At 39.8% G+C, this 20032-nt stretch overlaps 1 protein-coding gene across 4 annotated transcripts; it reads right to left on the bottom strand.

Annotated features, from left to right (window-relative positions):
• Positions 1–260: 260 nt before the first annotated feature.
• P4HA2 (prolyl 4-hydroxylase subunit alpha 2) lies at positions 261–19726 on the bottom strand. Of its 4 annotated transcripts, none has more exons than XM_062502146.1 (14): positions 19645–19726; positions 17932–18028; positions 16612–16763; positions 15010–15147; positions 13928–14167; positions 12037–12251; positions 11087–11263; positions 7606–7676; positions 7274–7373; positions 6274–6327; positions 3858–3917; positions 1547–1615; positions 1060–1156; positions 261–331 (listed from the first exon to the last, which is right to left on the bottom strand). In XM_062502146.1, exons 1-14 carry the CDS (start codon positions 19724–19726, stop codon positions 261–263), a joined length of 1623 nt encoding a protein of 540 aa, XP_062358130.1. The 4 variants fall into 4 exon arrangements, with proteins under 4 accessions (XP_062358130.1, XP_062358129.1, XP_062358131.1 ...); XM_062502145.1 differs by lacking the exon at positions 3858–3917 and adding an exon at positions 3724–3789; XM_062502147.1 differs by lacking the exons at positions 3858–3917; positions 6274–6327 and adding an exon at positions 3724–3789.
• Positions 19727–20032: the final 306 nt, after the last annotated feature.

The raw sequence follows: 20032 nt of genomic DNA, 5'->3' as shown, positions 1-20032 counted from the left end.
AAACAATTGCTCACAGCACTGTTTGCACCTACAGAGGGAGACTGTAGGAAGGAAGGCTGGGAAAATATGGAAATAACTAACCAAAACACACGGATGTGTACAATGTAATTTACTTTCTTTCACAGGTGTTACATATTTGATTGTTCTTTTGTAGTAAAGTGCCAGGACTCTTGGAGAAAAAGATGGATCATTTCTTAGAAATGAACTGGAACAAACAGTAGAAAAGGAGACAGAAACAAAGGTCTGCAGCAGGCTGGAATTCAGTCAACCTCTGTTCTCCCACAAGGTCTTAAGAATTCATTTCCTCTTTCATGAAACCATTTGTTTGAAACTGTGGAAACAGGGAAATGGAATTAGTTACCACCATGTACCCAGTGTGGGTATCATCATAACCTAGATGGATACTTCAGGTAACATATCACAGTTTGGGGATTCATGCTTATACTTCTCTACTCAACCCAAGGGTAAATACACAAAGATGCAAAAGGCTGGGGAATAAAGGATCTTTCCCAATACACAATTCTGGAGCCAGCACTAACAGAGCAGTGTATTCTGGGGCTTGTATCACTGTCAGTCAGCACGCTCTGGCACTCCAGGGGAATACCTTAGAGGCCAGTGGATATAGGTATGGGAATAGAGGATATGAAGCTTGAGGAGCTTTTAGCAGAAAGCACAAATTCCTAATGTCCAGACACTCCCATTTACCTTACATGGAGCTCTCATCCTTGTGCAGCTAGAACTATGGACAGATCTTTGTGGGAACAGACCTGATTCTAGCCAAGGGACGATACATTACACAAACCCAGTGACAGTCTTACACTTTGTGCTGCAATTGACAACAAAATCTCACTAGAAAAGCTATAGCAGTAGAATGCACCTGCTTAATACTTCATGAGATCAGTGGCAGGAAATTTCATTATGGCCAAATGACTCCAGTAGTTGAAATCCCAACACCCAGGCTATTAAATTATAAAATGCTTTTATAAGAGGCAAGTATTTACCCAGCTTTACACACGTGAGCCTTCCTTCAGGTTTTGTTTCTAAAGAAATATTACTTACCCCATTTACACCCTACTAGTACTGGACAAGCTGCATGTCTTGTTCTATAATCCCCCTCACCACTTTTGAAGAGATTGTACCAAAACACTGCTGTTCCCTGAAAAGTGAGATCAGATCTGGATTAGTCAGAACCTGGTCAATATAACCAGGAGGATGCCTATGGATTCAGCTGCAGGCAGCTGGAAGAACTTTAACAGTGCTTTAACAACCACACATGAAAAACTCTTTGTCCTGTTCTACCTCAGCCATGTTCAGAGTACAGAGGAGTTCTACTGAACACAAGTTTCCTTTGTTAAAAACAGTTGTACAGAGAAACTGTTCACTTCATACACTGCCAACAAAGGGAGATGCCCTTGAGTCTGCAGGATCATGACAGTTGCAATAAAGTGCACTTGTCACATCAGCTGACTTTTACATGGACTGTGCTGAGAGAGAGACAGTAAGTGGAGAGAGAAGGAATAAACCCAAACATATAAACAGACTTTACCTTCTTGGGCCATATTGCTGCCCCAAAATCTGGGAAAACTGTAGCTCCTCCAGCTTCTACATCACTCATCTGAGAAAACAAAGTCCACAAACTGTACATTTACAATAATTTTATATACCCCCAACAAGCTAAATTGTCCCAAGGCTTGAAATTTCCACTGGCACTTCTACAAGCAGCACTGATGAGGGGGGTGCACTTCAACCAGCACAAACTGCAGAAGTACCTGCTGTTGAAGGATTTTATTTCAGGTGAAGGCTTTTGTCCAGATTATGTATATCTAGTATATATTTCCTAGATTATGTATCCTCTACTTTGTATAGCCACTAGAATTTGTATATGTGTAATGTTAATAAGCTAATACTCTAGAACAAGAGAGGACTTCAGAGTAAGCTGTTTTTAAGAATTTCATTTCATTTTATGATCCAATTAGGAAAACAAGTGTCTGTTAAACCACATATTTCCTCAAATTGAAACCATGTGTTTGGGTACTCATTTTCATAATTTAGTTCATACACCTTAGTCAACCACTTCAAAAACTACACAAACAATTAGAAAGACTCTCTTTCTGCACTGTTTCTATGCTCTTCTTCTGCAGACTTGCACAATTTCAAGTGCTTTAGACAGCTCAAGCTTCTACAGCTACAGCTATGTGACTCTAAACAAAACCATGTATCTTTATGCTTTGCCCTACTACACTGGAATGAATTTAATCCTCATGTATTCATCAGTAACAGTGGATTTATTGTAAATTCTAGACTTGACTCAAAAACCACCAAAGCTCCTGGAAATGCTCCCGTTAAAAATAGAACATCTTTCCACTGAATTCAGTAAGCTTTGGGTCATATTCTAACTAAAAGAAACAAATTAGCTAGATCCAGCTCCCACCAAATTTAAAAACCACTGTTAATACACTCCCCAAATCCCTGCAATCCCTACTGTAACTTGGATTTCTGTTTAAAGCAGATGTTATTACCACTCTGTTGTCCTTCTGCTTGGTACAATAAAAAGGCATCAGATGCACAGGTTTTTGCCCCTTCCAACTAGAAAGCATGTGCATGCAGCCTCACAAGTTAAGACACGTATCTTAGCCACACAACCACTCTTTTTAGTAAAGGTGTTGGTACATGTATGATGTGTTAAGTGTTCCACATAGGACAAACAAGGGTAAATTGCCTTTGACCATGTACAACTGGAAGAGATGATGTGCATTGTTCCTTCTAAATCAAAGCTCATCCAAAATTCTGAGAAGCAAACTAAATAAAGATTTAGTCAATTTAAAATCAAAATCCCTTTGCGGCAGTATATTTCACAGCAACCCATCTTACTCCAATTCTTGTTTTGAAGATTATATCCCTTCCTGCCATACCAAGTTGAAAGTGTTCCTGGTTCTGTTTTGAGCTGCGTTGCACTCTTAAAATACGTCAGCCATAAAATTTAAAATTCTGTGACAAAATACTTAAATTACATCACTCAAATCTTAAACACAGAAGATGACGTGATCCTAAAGATACAGTGGGTATAGGCTGATAAAATAGTGTCAGAAAACTACTGTGAAAACAAGGCCATTATTCACAGAGGCAGACATGTTTAGGATTCCAGTTTACATGGTCTGTGGGCTGTATAATGCAGGCAACTAATGAATCTTTCAAATCTGCACTTGTAACCTAGTTGCACCAAGTTTATCAGCTCTGCCTCCCTCCATTTGTTGAAGCAGCAACTGTGATGAGCAACTGAGCAACTCTGGCTTTGCCACACAGCTGAGGAAGAGGATGACAGACCACAACATGACGTGTTGTCAAACAGTGGTGGAAAAATATGACTGTCTCACATTAAGTGGCTTACAGTCAAGTTCTCCAACAGCATACCACATGAGTACCCCAAGTATTTCCCTCTGAGAAATAAGCCAAAGTCTCATCTCCCCCTGTGGAATCAAATTAAGTAGAAGATTCCATAGCAGAGTGGCCAAAAGGAGAAGATGGGTCCTATAATATTCAAATTTTCTGCTCTGAGGTTAAATACCACCAAAATTCTATCAATTCAGATGGGACAGCACCTGATGGTTGCAGGAATAATGAAATCCCTATTACCAGATGCCAGGTAATTTCTACAAAACTGCAAAAACTGTAAAAAGATGCTGCTAAAGTTACACTCAATGCATAAAGGATCATCATACTTACATAGTTTAAAAAAGTGGCCACACGATTTCCAGTCCCTAAACGCTTGAAAGCATCTGGCTCATCTTTCTATAAAATTAAATGAGAATAACTGGAAATTTTGAGCTCCCAGACAGAAGACAGACAGAGGTACTTACATAGTTAAGAAACGTCGCTAGCCTATTTCCTTCCGATTTGAGTGTGCTGTCAAAGGGTCGCTGCAACAGACAACATCTTTAACCCGAGTTCCAAACAGGCTCTCACCAGAGCTACATACATGCAGCTCTGCAGAGATCCTCAAGCCCAATTTAAAGAGTTAGAATTGAAAGGGGACAATTGATACAGGGCAATATTAAGGCCATCACAAGTTGCAGCCAGGGTGCACAGCTGCATGCACAGAGCACTTGGATGCAACGAGAAGTTGCACTGAACAAGGGACAATAGAAGTAATGCTTCCAGGGCCTGTGGCACAGATGTTATCCAAGTAAGGTAAACAACAAGCCATTATTGTTCTGGGCACTGATCCAAACTCAACAACTGACATGAATACAAAAAATTAATCTTCAGTGGGCTTTAGATAACACAGATTCTTGTAAATGTAGCAACTCAAAGAAATACTGTCATATGAAGTACAAATGCATGTTTTGACAGCAGACAAAACTATAGAGTAGTTTCAGGTGGTTGCCTGTCTAGGACTAAAGACCACATCAAAAAGATGAATTTGTCTTTAGTCTGTAAAAAACACTGAGTTTCATTTGTTGAAGTTGAGATCATACTAGTGCCAGTGTAGAAGCAGAAAGAACATCTAGAATACCAGTGTCTTCCTTGCCTTCAAAGAATGAAATTAAAAATTTATTTACATTGCTAATAGTCAGGAAGTAATTCCAGTCAGGAGACATCAAGGTGCATTTTTACACACAAAAGCAATAATATTCAACATTTAAAGGCAACAGTAAATCAGCATTGAAAAAGACAAACATCAAGGAAAACCACAGTGACCAGGTCTAATATGTTGTAGTTCAATCTGCTTGAAGCAAGTGGTCTTTCCTGAAATGTGTTCATAAAAACACCAAGACTTGCATATGCAAATCCAATCCAAAAAAGCCACTATAAGAACACTAAGATACAGGGAATTCCCTGGTTACTGCCACTGCTGTGAAACCGAGGTCCAACCATGAATTTCTGAACTTCAACAGCAAAAATCTAACTTGAACAACCAGTAAAACCTCCAAGTTGTAATTGGCAGCTACTGAAGTGCCTCTATTTGAGAACTGCAAGGGAACAAAAAGCTTCAATGCTGATGAGACACTGGGGAGATGCAGTAGCACCTCTATTTCAACACAAAGGTTGTGCTGCATAGAGAGCCTGCAGGACCAGACCAAAACTGTAGCAACCTCTGCAATTGCCTTGCCTCAGCTGACAACTGCGGCCAAGGTTATGTTCTAAGTGGGGCTCTGCTCCAGCTCCTAATCCAAAAGTAAAGCCCACAGTGGCCAATTTGATGTCTGAGGTCCTTGAGTTCAAAAGCTTTGAAGAGAATTTAAGAGTATTTGCTCAATTCAGGAAACTAAGCAGACTTGAAGTTAAGAGGAAAATTCTCAGAATGGGCCAAAGCTAACAAATACAAGCTTCCATAGTGTTGAAACCAGGAACTTATTTATTTTTTGAACAGTGCTAAGTTGGGTGGCTTCAATTCTGCACTCAGTTATTGGGCTGTACACTCTGGCTGCAGCAATCCCTTCTACCAGGTAAAACCACTGGGACAATCTGAATTATGTCAGATCCCACTGAAATACCACAGAAACCAAGGCATCATATGGATTTCATATTTGAAATTACCAGTCACCACATCTCTTCAGTATGCTTAGCACATCCATAAACTTGGTTAGGGCAATTATTAAGAACCTGCTCTTCTTTTCTCCAATAGCAAACCAGAGCTGTTCTTTGCCAGGCAGAGCCCTCTAGTGCCTCATGAAGACCCAGCACTACTGCCTGTACATCCACCTGTGCTGGAGCACTGCCCTCAACACTAACCAAGGGAACTCCTTTCAGATCCCAGTGCTGCAGCCACTCTCAGAGGTCTGCCAGTAGGGCTCCACAACCATGAGGATTTCCATAATGTTTACTTTTATGGGAGGAAGGTGGAAGGATATCTCCTCCTCAGTCAGCTCCTGCAAAATGGTTTAAAAAGCACCCAGCAAAGCAAAGTTTGGACAACATCACTGAACTCAGAAGCCTAATGGAACAAAGCAGACTCAGAACCCAGGGTTAGCAGACCTCAGTTTACAAATCAAACAAATTTACAAACGCAAAGAGCACATTCAAGTGCTGCATGACTTTTTTAGTGTGTAAGGAATCAAGGTCCCAAAGGTAAGCAGGGAGATTTGTTCACTATTCTCTTGAACTTCCAGCATCAGAGAAGGCAGCAAAAAAGGTTTTTCAGAAATCATAATCCATCCATGCAACAGGGCTACATATTAAATGCTCTAACAGAAAAAACTTTCAAAAGTTCTCTCGACTAAACTGTTCCCTCCTCCCCACCCCACTAAGAAATAATTGCAAGTGTGATCTTACCCTAGAAAAATCAAAGTGTGGCTCGTACTGCCCTCCCATTCCGTAGTTGGCAACCTACAGCATAGAAGAAGGAAGCACATAAATATCTATTGAACTGCAAGTGACTGCTGCAGAATAGCACTTGCTCTCAGAAATCCAAATCACGCTCTGAGAAACAGCACTTTGTTGCAAGATTATTATCTATAGCACACTTAATTTATTTATAGATTGCCGTAACTGAGGTACCCAGTTGAGAAACAACTTGAGTGCTTTTTCCCTTTTGTAGTTTGAGAGTTTGCACTTATCACTACAACAGCCTGTTAAACATCCAGCAGCAATAGTTCCACCACATTTTTGCTTCCTTCCTCAGAAGAAAAGGCAGATGAATGTGTGCAACTCCCTGTGGATCCAGTCTAGGGGACAGAACTGGACTCTGTGCCACTCATGTATTATCTGTTACATACCAATGCCTCTCCAGCATCACAGAAAATTAACTTAAAAGCACCTCTACATTTACTTTATGATCACATAACATGTTTTAGTTACTCTGAGGCTGTTCTTAATGTGTCTTCCAGATCACTATACAACTACCTGGTTTCTTTGGATAGCCTGTAATAAAGAGTATTTCAATAAGGCTCTGAAACAGGAATTCAAGGAGCATGAAGGAAGAGAAACAGTGAATGGGCTAATGTACAGCTATTCTGGCAGTGCTGTACTACTGGCACTCTTCTCCCCAACAGCCATCCAGAGATGAGAATTCATATAAGACTATAGGACTACAAAAAATATTTGGGTCCCAGAGCATTGAACTAGGACAGAGAAAAAGCTTTTGCAGACTTGAAAAATAAGCAGTAGGCATTTCCCTCAGAACAAACTGGTAAATCTCGGATACCTGCATGAACTTCTTATATTGCTTTGATATCTCCACCCTTCTCTGCCTGGCACACACAGAAAACATGTGTCTGTACCAGATCACCCTAACCAGCAGCTCATTCCACCAGGATAAACCCAGTGCACCGACCTGCAAAAGCTCAGCTGTTTTCACTGTTAACCCTGTGATCTGCTGCATGCGCTGATTCACCTTGGCCACAACAGGATCATCATTTTCTTCCAACCACGAGCTACAGGAAGGATAGCAACACATTATTTTACAATACCAATCACCACATCACATTCCCCAAAGCAGAAGGATTCTTCTGCCCTTTGTTAGATGGCTAAAAGAGTCACTTCCCATGCATTTGTTGGGGAAGCTTTGGTTATATGCAAAGCAGTTCAAGTTTTCAGGCACAGTAGGTAGACAACAACAGCTGTTAAGCACAAAAACCTTAAAGCTCAACCCTTCTCTCTGCTTACCTCTTGGATACCCTGTAGCTAGCCACTGTAAGGACACCAGTTTTGGGATCACGTACTGTGGCTCGTGCCAGCTGTGGCAAAAAAAATCCCAAGGGGGAAGAAACACGTCAGTTACAGGATAGAAAATTTCTCACATCTTACCAAAAGCAACATCTGATTTGTCTGACTTCAATATCTCACTGGATGAAAGAGCTCAACACCTAGAATATGAGATTTCATGCTAAAACAACACATGCAGAAACAAGTATTATCCATCACCTGCATTTGATCCTGGAAAAAGAGTCTAATGAACTGCACAAGCCATGATATTAATGAAATCCATAAGCTGCTTGCTGAACAGGTTTTGAAGGCACTTTTTTAAGCAGCTGGAGTCAATATTAGTGAGAGGCAACAACAACAAAGTTAACAACATATGATGTGCAAAGGGAAAATCATTGGATAGTGCATGAATTCAACAAGTCTGGTCCTCATGTGGACTAAAAAACTAACCTCATTCTCAGATGTAAAATGACACGTGAAAACTTTTACAGAATGAGTTACAAATTGTGGGACAAGCAAATCCCCAGTCGTAATAAACTTCCAAGGACAACTCTCAACATTCCCATGCTCAAATTTTCCAGCTGAAAGATGTCTGGAACATCTGGTTCTGAGACAGTTTGAGATGTTATTACATAATGAAGGTAACTCTGCAAAAGCACAGCACACCTACGAATTTTAAACAGTGAGTATCATCACATACAGGCTATGCCACCAGATTGTTAGGGAAAAAATGGAACTTGGCAAAACTAACAAAGTTTGCTGTGGTGTCAGAGTGACGGATGACTGCTAACAATACACCAGCTCATTTTGGTTTCGTTCTTGCAGCAGAGAACAAGAACTGGGACACTCCTTTCTTTGACTGTAAACTCAGACCACATTTAAATTTAACTCCTGCCAACCACACACTAAATCATCTCTCTTTCCTGCCACCTAATTATAGGTCATAGAAAGCCTTTTTATTTGCATCTTCTTCGGAGAATGCAGTCTTTATTTCCTTCATTTTTCCTCAAATAAATTTCCAGCCAGCTTTACACTCCATGTCAGCTGTCTTGTCCCTATACAAGTGTTCTTGGCACAGCTGTTGTTGTAATTCTGAATCACTGTTATTTTGTTCCAGATTTTGCCTGTATAAATTATAATAGAAGAGTCAGGCTGACTGAATGTTCCTCTTCACTGGTACAGTGAAGTATAACTTTGGGAATATGTATTTTGCTTCCCAAACTTTTAATTCTGTTGCCATTTTCAAGCTTGTATATGCTTGCTTGATTTCTGCATCTAGCATATAATCTAAATAAAAGCCTGACTGCTTTGATATTATTCCCTATCTGCTCTGTTAGGTAGGTTTCTTCATTTAAGACACACAATCTAAATCTCAGTATAAGCAACTGATAAATGTGAGGCTTCCTCTCTCAGGTTGGAGAAATCAGCCTTGTAAGAGGCATTTGCTTTCAAAAAATCATCATAACACCCTTCACTGGTCAGAAGCTTCACTGACTGTTTCAGAGTCTATTTAGTTCAGCAAGCTCTTCATTGTTATTTCCTTCTGAAATTCTGCACTGCCAAACCCTGTGACATGAGCTCTGCTATTCAAGGCTCCCCATTTCATGCCATTTTCTCACCTGTTCAGGCATTCCTGGCTTGCAGGTAACTTTAAGAATTCTGGGAATATGGTTCTCATACAATGATGGTGGACTGCCACAATGCTATCCACATCAACAGAGCTGAGAATTTTCTTGACCCTCCCCAGCCAGTCCTGATGGATTGCCTGAAAAGTTGGATCTACTTTTTGGAAGTGGAATAACAGTGATTGCATTTTGCAAAACAAACATAAAAAACAACTCAACTGCAGCTACTCCCAATCACATACAGATGTTCTTGCTCTACAGAAAGTATTGGCAAGTGTAAACTGCAGATAATGTTGAAGTGCTTGGACTCAAAAGTAAAAATTTCTTGAAAATGCATTTTAGAATAAAGAAAGTGGCTCTTTCTCAGCCTAAAATAAAATAAAACTTCAGTTTTGTCTGAAAGCTTCCATGATTATTAACTAAAATTTCCAGGCTAAAATTAAGCTGTATTTATTAAGGACCATCTCATCACAGGACCTGCCATTCTTTCAGTAGTACTGCAGAATTTAAAGTCATTCCTGCAGCTGAGCTATACATAGGTTTAGAAAAAATTCCTAAGAAAATGGTTGCTTTTTTAAATTGACAATTTTCATCTGAATCTTAAGGCTTTAATATTCACCTACTCTTCTAAGGACTGACTGCAGTTCTACACTACATGGGTAACATGAAAAATTCCTCTAACATTAATAATATATGCAAAATTCAGAGACCAAGAATTAAGACTTTCCATAAAACTTTGAATAAAAAGGAAAAACAAAAAAATAGCTGTCTTTATTTTATCAAATAAAGCACTATCTAGATTAAATTATATGCTCTATGCGAATGCTTCCATTTTATCTGAAGCTCTTGAAGTTTTCTACTATGATCTAATAGGAAAAATTCTCCATTTAAGGAGGTGAGAATCCTCACTGAGACAGGAATGTTCAGCCAACACTTTCATAGCTGGCTGGTAGTCATAGAAGACCAGCTTCACAAACATTCTAAATTATTAATGATCTTGGGAAGCATCATTTTCTCAATCTGTTTCCAACTATTTATGCATACATTTAGAAATACTTACAAAAGGGTAAACCTTCACTGAAATTTTAGTACCATATTTCATAGCAGTAGCCTGAAGAGTGCTAAAATGAACCACTCCTCCATAAGCAAAGATCCATTCAGTTTTACATTCTTTTCAGACTTGACTAAAAAACTAAGGGGGCATCTACTACTGTCACACTGCCATACTACTTTTTGCCAGAAAATTACAACTCCAGAAAAAAGATACTAGTTTTGCATGAGATAGCTATTTTTATTGTGTGCAGTCACCAGAACTTGTACCATGAATAACAAGGAACACCTACAGTTTAGAACAGAAGCAATGGATTCTAGGATACACAAACAAACACCCAAACCCTAGATATTATTCCAACACAATTTTTTTTTCTTTCCACTTCTCTTGAGATTTGGGGTTTTTAAGTTTCATTTAAGTTTGGTTCCAGTTCAAAAGGCAGATTTAAGGCATATTGCACACCTACTCCTATTATCTTAAGTCAGCCATTTAACTTTTCAAGTCCAGTCTCTAATTTCTTAAAGCTTTCTGAGCCATTTACTGAGAACTTTGCATAATTAAGTGTAACAATGCATAAATACCTTTGGGAGCCTGGGCTTTATGGTCCCACATCACCAGTTTCAAAATCATTCCTTTTAGGCTCACAGCTGTAGTGTATCATCTGTAGTATGAAGCCAGATCTTTCAAATCTTTGCCTAGTTCTTGCTAACAGAGACTGAAGCATGGAATTAGCAGTCATTAGTGAGATGGAAAAAGGGAAACTTACTCTTGGCTTAGCTAGTTGTTTAATTTTCTCTATTTCTTCATCAGACATGACATCATAGTATCGCACAATATGAGGACTGTCCCATTCATCTTCTTCTTTAAAGGGAGCTATGAGCAGATGAGGGTTTCTGTTTCCATTATGGTACCTACAAAACAGCCTTTTTTGTCTTCGAGGTGTCTGAAACAAAATGCCAAACAAAGCATTGTTGGCTCAATCACTTTTCTTGAACTTCAAACAGGCAAGACAAGACAAGCTTCATTCCACACACATTGTAAGAGCCATCAGGGGACCAGAAGATAGGAGATGTAAACAAGAGTGATTCTCTTGTTTACAAAACAATTTACTGCAATTCAAAGTAAGATATCCTGTTCCAGATACCACATCTGAAACACTAAACTTTAGCTGAATTAAATCATAATAGGTTACAGATTAAGAACTACACAAGCAGTGAGCTGGAAAAAAAATGATGGTTCTTATAAATTAAGACTACGCAGATGAAATAAATTCATTCTTTTCCCTGGACTAAGAATTGAAGCCATGTTTGTTGAGAGGTTGGAAATCACTTGGTCAAAATAATCACTCCAGAAGAACATGTGTAAGATGCAAAAGGGAAGGAATAATGTGATTCCTGGAGCGTGGTAAAGTATCAACAGCTCTCAGGAAAAAGCCTCCTTTTGTATCTGTAGAGCTGACTTTGACAAAGCTGCGTAGACAGACTGAGGAGAATCAGTTTTCAACAGCCTTTAAGAGGTGCAGCTAAGAATTGTTTGCATGTAACAGCTGAAGATTGAGAAGCCAAGATACAATGTAAAAATCTCAGCCTGGACAGAACCAAATTTAATTTTTTTCTTTAAAAAAAGAGCTTAACAGAAGGAAAAACATAATATGTCCCACGAAGCTTGACCACCCTTATGCAAAGGCAGCATAGTCAGGAAATTCTTGTCTCTTACCATTTTCACCCCTTCACCTCTGCAAAGGGCCTCATAGATATCACGCTCTGGCAAGTAGTCAAGAGGCCTCTCATAGGCTCCACTTTGCACCATGGCTTCTGTGGTTGTCACAGTCTTGTTTACTGAGCTTTCTTTCTCCTCCTCCTCCTCTCTCTCCTTCTCCAGCAGCTTCTCAAAGTACCGCAGATTACTGCCTGCTCTCTCATAAGTGCTGTCTTCATTGGGAGAAAAACAGACAAAACCAGTGATTTTTACTAACTCAGGAACTGTTAGTACAAACAAAGTACAAGACAGCAATAATTCTTCCCTTCCCAAAGCATTATCAGGCAAACAAAGGCATTGGCTTCAGTCTGCACTGAAAATCACCTCTGGGAAGTTTCTGTCTTTGCAAAGGAGAGATGCACACAGGATACAAAATAATCCTTTCTGGAAGAACCCATCATAAAACTTGCATTCCAACAAAAAGAATAGAAGTTTTTGCTCAACTTTCCTGACCAGTTCTACCCAAGATAAGCAGATCACCAGAGTTCATGAGCAGAGACTAAGGTAGCCTACTTGCTCTACCCCTTTTCACCATGCTCCTCACCAACACTGCACAAGCACACTTTAATCAAGTGCTGTGGTGAAGCCCAGCCACAGCCTTCAGTCCCAAAGACTTCTCTCAGGCTGGGAAGCTGTGAGCCCACCTTCAGCATCCATCTGTAGCTCTAACAGGGAGGCAGCCTGGATCACTAGCAAATTTGGACATATCAGTGACTTATTAATGATAGTGGTATAAATCAAAAACAACATCAATAGACCTTTACCCTAGATAACTAAGAAGGAACAATTCCTTGTTCATCTGTATTTCTGGATGCTACTGCCTACAACAGATTCTTTCCCTTTTGGCTTTCCCAACTTTCCTGTGTTTATCTCACGGAATCAACCCCAAAGCTCATTCCAGTCCCCACTCATTAGAGCACAGGCTAATAGTGGCCAGATAGGGAAGCTGAGCCCAGAGCAGAAGCAGCTGCTGCTTTCAGAGGGGACTGTCAAGGGTGTTCTACTGTTTGCTGCTGATAAGGTTTTGCATTCTGCTACCAATGCTCAACCCCACTGCAGAGGGAGCTAGATTCAATACATATTCATATTATTGTCAATTTTAATTTAAGAACTCAAGTTCTACAGAAATTAGACTAATAAATATTTTTCAATAAGACTGTTTCACCCACTCTCAGGATGCTGCTAATAGCTAAATTAAGAACCACAGTTCATTAGAAAAAAAAAAACCAAAACATCAAATACCTAACACAGGTAACGTTAACTCTAAATGAGGAGGACAGACCTTTCCAATGCAGGAAGCAGGCAAAGCTGGATAGGAAGCTTATTTGCTTACTCAAGGGAAAGCTAGAAACAGTTCAGAAATAAAAGAAGGTTTTAAGAAACTCAGTTTGTTCCAAAATTCAGAAATAAATACTTTTAAGATCTCAGGCAAAGTATTCCAGCATCCAAGAGCACCCACACTGAGGAATAAAGAGGCATATGTAAAGTCAACAGGACTTTACAGAAGGTGCAGCACTGCCTGTATCTGTGGTAGCCTTAATCTCAACTTGAGACAAGCAAGGCTTTAACCACTGCCAAACACAAACTTTAGTACATTCCAGCAAAACACACAGGTAGTGAGTGCAGTCAGACACACTGGGGCCTTGGGTAACAACAGCATGGACCAAAAGACAGTTTGTTAAAGATACTTCATGTACAAACAGACTTTTTTCCAGGACCCACACTTATAATAAGTCATCTGTCAGGATATGCTTTCCAGTCAGCTCACCAATATGGATGGGCCACAACTGTCCTCAGCTCTGCTGCTGGCAACACTCCCCAGCTAAAATAACGTGTTCCTTGTTCTTACCAAGGGATAGCAGACGTCTGGTGAGCTCCACAGCTCTGTGCAAATCCCCAAACTGGAAAACAGCATAGCTGAGATAATCCAGGATCTTTACTTTGCTGACTGTTGTATCCTCCCCCTCATCATGCTGTTTCAAGGCCTGCTCCATCCAGAGCACAGTGTGATAATAGTCCCCATCATTGTAGGCTGTCTTCCCCATGCCAAAGCAGTCATCAACTGTCAGGAAGGATCTGTATTTTGTTCCTAAAACCAAAAAAAAATCGCCTTCAGCAATCCACACAGAAGCACCTTTGCCTTAAATACATGGGACATGTTGAGAAGTATCTGCAAATACACACTTCTGTAATCAAAAAATGTTTCTAAGAAACAATGCTTTGACAATATTTTAAGTTCTATACTAAAGTGATCACCATCAGAATTAAAGAGTAAACTCTACCTTAATTTTATTCTAATTAATTCCTTTGGAAACAAAGACAAGTTTAACAGAAGTTACAGGGGTAAGCTATTGTGTTTTCTGTTGTAGACAAAGGAAGAGCAGACCAGCATTTTAACAGATTACACTTAACCTACAGATTAACACTGTTAGATGATCAGAGATGTCTGACTACGTGCACAGCCAGCTTGTTTCTCTTTACTGTAAATCTGTATTTGTGCATAAGCAAGCTGATGTTTATTTTAACAAACTGGGTGTCCAGTTGAGTGTGACTGCACTGATTTCCAGTTGCTCCAGTTCAGAAGATGCACAGATAAGATTTATAATTTAGTTAATTATTAATGACTATTAATACTTGCAATAACTAAAAACATTGAGTCAGCTCATCTACCCACACATCAATGAAGCCTATTCAGTTTATAAACAACATGTTGGTAGCCACCAACCTATTTCAGTAGGTGTCTCATAAGCAGCAGCAACAAACATTCATCAGGACTCAGCTAATAATCAGACATCCCAGTATCTCTTGAAGTTTTCTGAAACATCTGTGGTAAAACCAGTTAATCCTCATTTCATAAAGGACTTCTGGAGAGACTTTGAGGATGCTACCACTTCCTTCCTGTTAAAGCCAAGGAGACCTTGGTGCACTTACCTGGCAAGTGTCCTCGAGAGAGGGTCTCAGGATCCAGTTTATAGGTGTCCTGCAGGCGCATCAGAGCCTTTGCTGCTCCAGTCTCATCTTCTTCAGTTGGAAAAAACTGACGCTGGATTGTAAGATTTGCAATAAAGCCTTTGTAGTAAAAGGGAAAGATGTTACTTCCAGAGCTTGAGTAAGTATCAGTACAAGACTGACAGAAAGAGGAAATATCTGCTCTGGTTTGAGAATTGAGTTTCAATTAACCCAGATTTAAAGCCTCTTACTAGGCTCAAAAGTTATAAACACATTGTTTTCTGTCCCTTTTCACAAAATATGGCTCATGATTAAAAAATAAGGGATAAATAGTTAAACTCCTCAATTTTCTTATGCCACACAATTACTGATGTACAATGTGAATCTATAATCTTCATTCTCCTGTAATGTCTCTTTCTGACATAAAAACTGTCATCACATCTCCTGCAATACCCATAGGGACAACTGATTTTAGGTTGTAGTACTGGTCAATGATCTCCAACTCTGTATTCCAACCTCTACAGCCATAAGAGCTTCCCAAGTCTCAGTTCCAGAGACAGAGACCCTGATCCAGGATCCCCTCACTATCATAGGGCCTTACTAAGTGAGAGAGGTAAAACCTGACAAGTAAAACCAGGTGATATTCAGAAATAAAATTACATGTACTCGATAAACATATCAGGGTTACACAGCACAGGGTTGGGCAGAAGAGGAAGCCATCAACTAGAGGAAAACAGCCCAACCACTTCCAGTTACATAGAAAGCCAAACTGGAAAAAGAACCCTTTAGAAAAAGAATTAGTGATGGAAGTACTCAATACACTTCAGTATTTTTTTTGCAATTTAGGATAACTATTCCAAAAGGCAATAAAAGCCTCACCCAGAAAAAACTTCCAAGTACCTAAACTTTAGCATATGCAGAGTAGAAAGGGAAACCATGTGGTGTTCTGCCTCAAAAACATAACAACCTCTCCCTCACTTTCCAAGAGTCCAATAAAAGTAAACCTCCATTTAAAAAAGGTATGCAAGCAAATTCAGGCAGACATTTGACAAAATGATGCAAACCCAAGAATTAGTACTGGAAGCATTTGATTTAGAAGGATAGGTTTAGAGATAGCAACCATATATTATCCTGGTTTTGACAGAGCACAGCATCTGCCAACTCTAATGCTGGGGCTGATACAAATTTCTCCACCAGCTCAGTATGGGACTCATTTTGATTCTTAATCTTATTCTGCAATCAACATGGTCAAAAAACAATGATCATCAAAAGAAGCAACAGACTGGGAAAGCAAATGAAGCAGTTTATATACAAGGGAACATAACACTCAACAGTTACCACCACAGCTTTAAGCATATCCCATTCTGCCTTTTCCCCCAAATAAAATAGTTTTTGAGTCTTGACTGAGATGTGTTTCACTTGCAAGTTTTGCAAGTTTCACTCACTTGGGTAATCAGTACACACAAGGCAAGTTCTTAGTTGCTTTTTAAACAAACTGGGCAATAATATTGAAACCACAGCCACGCTTGTGGCTTTCCAGAACACAAGGCTGCCTCCAGACAGCAGTCCCCTGTTACTCCTTACCATTTGCTGTATCCTGAAGAACCAGGTTTTCCAATTCAAGCCAGTCAGTATTCAAACGTTTCACAAGCTTATATGCATTTACAGGGTGTGCCAGATACCCTTCTGGATCAGAAGCTGATTTGCTGGTCAGTACATCCATTTTTTCAGCCCAGCTGGAATGACAAGTGTGCAGCTCAGCCTGAGAACAATTTATGAATGCACATCTTCCTTCTTAAATAATTCTCATTACACATCTACCTTAATTTATTGCCACCTTTGCTGTCAAAAGTGGCTTTCAACATCTCAAATTCACAAGGATAAAGTGGAGGTTTTCAATGACAATAGTCTCTTTCAAAGGGAAAATATTTCCCTGCTTAGTATATTAAACTTAACTTCAGCAGGCATGCATCTCAATTGTAATGGGCCTTAAAAATACCAGTTTATTCATAGATTGAACAGATATTCTCTTTGCCAATACTTCAAGAGGATATTGCTTTGCCTCCAAAGGTCAGTTTTTCAAGAAAAGAACATTTTGCGTATATGTGACCAGAATTCCTACCATTTCACTACTCTATAGTGCTATTCTCATCCTACACTCCCAAAGGAAGGTCAGATTGACACATACAGTCTCGAGTTCAGAAGTTCTCTGGAAAGCATGACTCCTTCTGGAGGCACTTGGCTCTTCTGAACCTGGACCTCATTTAGACAATCCGCCAGTCACACACTACTATGTACTGCTTTAGGCTAGACAAGAAGTAACAATCTTCCTAAGTGACACAGTATCAGTTGCCACCTGGAGCCTTTCAAGTGATCCAAGCAATCCAGACAACATCAGAGATGTGCTGCAGCCATGTTGGCACCTGAGGAGAACAAGGCACCACAGCTGTCCCTGAGGGCAAAGCCAACACAGGAAGGAACCCAGAGATTTGGTAAATGCCACTGGCACACTTGGTTCTTGTAAGCAGGGCTGATGGCATGGAACAACAGGCAGCACAGAGCACTGGCACACAGAAGCATTCAGTTCTCATGACAAGACTCCTGATATGATTCCAATGTGTCCTCTCTACAGGAGTCTTGTGATGGTACAAGGACAGAACAAAGTGAGGAGAGCCCACCAGAGAACCACTTCTAAAGAAGCAACTTCTAAGTGATATCTGAAGCAGGGACACTTAATGGGAATAAATTAAACCAAATTAGTACCCATCCTCTCGCTATGACTACCTATGGAGGAAATACCAACAAGATTTAGCATCAGAGAGTGGTGACAAGGCGGGGGGGAGGGGGTCTGATTGAACACAAATGAGCCATTTTGTCACCCTTCATTACACAAGTCTTCCCTACCGTTTAATCTGAGAGAGCTTCTTCTCTTCTGCTCGGATGTATTCCTGTAAAGACTGTACCAAGTCCTTCTCTGCATAAATCAGGTCTGTCATTTGACCTAAAAAGAGCACGAGCAAATATTCATCAGACCTAAAAAAGCAAAAGTTACTAAGTGCACAGAAAACAAACCTTAAATGCTCCAGGGCTATTAAAACCATCACAAACAACAGAAAAATTAAGGGCGTGCACTTCAATGCCTGTAAAGCACAAAAGCTGTCAGACACATAGGTCTGGCATTGAAATGCTTCAAGGCACTTCTAAAGTCCCAGCTTCAACAGTTCATGCAGCTTTGCTCTGACCCTTCCTCTGCCTCCGAATTACTTTCAGCATTACAAGCGCAGGCAAGACAATTAACAGAAAGGTTTGACACTCATACAGCTATGGAGACAAAGCAACAAAAGATCCAAATGGTTGCCAAAGCATCTGTTCTACATATGGATACAGATTAGGTCACACTAACAAATTATTAGCTAATCACTGGCATCATTTAAAGTTACAGTTTAACAATATGGGTAACTATGGAAACAACCTAACATTATGGCAGAGAGGAATTTCAAACTAATGTTCATAGACTAGCACCCACACTCTCCTGATTATCATTGGTGGAAATTGCTAACACATTAGTTCTAACTGCTATGAAAAACTTGGCTTTTCAAAGTCCAAACTGAAAGAGCATGATGAGGCTCATAAATGCAACCACAGCTCCAGTGTTCCAAAGTAATTATGAATGAGGCATGATTAAGGAGATAGAAGGCATCAGGATGTGCTGTTTTCAGAGTCAGGAAAAGTTCAGAAATAAGTAAGTGCAAAGAGAAGGTCATCCTTCATGGAAGCTTTGGAGAAAATGCTACTTAGAAAAATCAGAAGCAAACATTACACATGAAGTTAAATACTGTTTCAGCCAGCCCCAGGGCACGTGAGGAGGTTGGCAGTAGCACTCCAGCCGAGCAGTTCCACACAGTGGTGCAGAACAACCCACCAGGAGCTCTGAGCTTTGCCATTCACAAACAGCTCCCCTGATCAAAGGGCATTCTGGAGAACAGCCAGTGGTAGTTAATCAGCCTCTAATGCCCTTATGGTGGGGAAGTCCCCAAACTGCTCACAGGAACACACTAGACCAATTAACAGCAGAAAACCCAGTTTGTGCTTATTTGAAGCTCTACCATACTCATACACAGATTTATTACAATGCAAATTCTTTAGGATTCATTCAGGCCTAGCAAAACACACAATGTAAGGGAGTTACTGATTTTTCTGTTTGACACCTAACTCCAACATTTTGAGAAGACAGGAGATTTCAGGGGCTGTTGAAAAAAACTTCATATATTTACCACTTAGATTATTTTTGTAACTCAAATTCAGGACTAAGCTTTTTGGTATAAGGTGGTGTGTTCTGTTTGAGATGTCGATAGATGCAAAAACCCTAAGAGAACACAGGCCCCATCTTATTTTAATGACAGAGGACCCACAGAAATTTAAATCATGTTGGTCAGTGCTCTAAGTCAACCAACTGCAAACAAATTGCCCTAATGCTGCAGAAGAGCAGCTTTTCCTAATATAGACAGTGTTGGCCAGGGCTACATGAAGAAAGCCTTATGCTTCAGATGTTAACTTTAACAGCTCTAGCAATCACAGTAAACACATCACATCTTCATGCACTGTTTTTTTCCACACCTATGGAGGTAAAGAACTCTGCTTCTGTGTGCCAGATCAGGAAAACACAAAGGAAGAACATCAACTGCAGCCAGGGTTTCATCTTCCAGATACCTCAAACCTGTAAAAATTAAAAGGAAAAGAAGGAATAAAAATAATTATTTGTGAGAAACAAGCCAAAGCACTAATCTTTATATTCTGTCATTTTACCCTCACGAAAATTATTTAGACTCTCTGAATTTTCATTAGTAAAGCTTGAAAAAATTCTTCTTCAACCATAGGGATCGTTACTTAACAGTCTCAAATGCTCTCTTGCACACTCTTTGGGATTTACATGCAAGATACTGGAAAGCCCCCGTGAGAAAAGTAAAGGAAACAATATATTGGCCACTGAAACAGTGAGAACAAA

This window comes from Cinclus cinclus, chromosome 14, assembly GCF_963662255.1.
Source record: "Cinclus cinclus chromosome 14, bCinCin1.1, whole genome shotgun sequence".
Lineage (NCBI taxonomy): Eukaryota > Metazoa > Chordata > Aves > Passeriformes > Cinclidae > Cinclus > Cinclus cinclus.
Note: the sequence above shows the minus strand (reverse complement) of the source record. Positions and strands in the feature narration are given on the sequence as shown.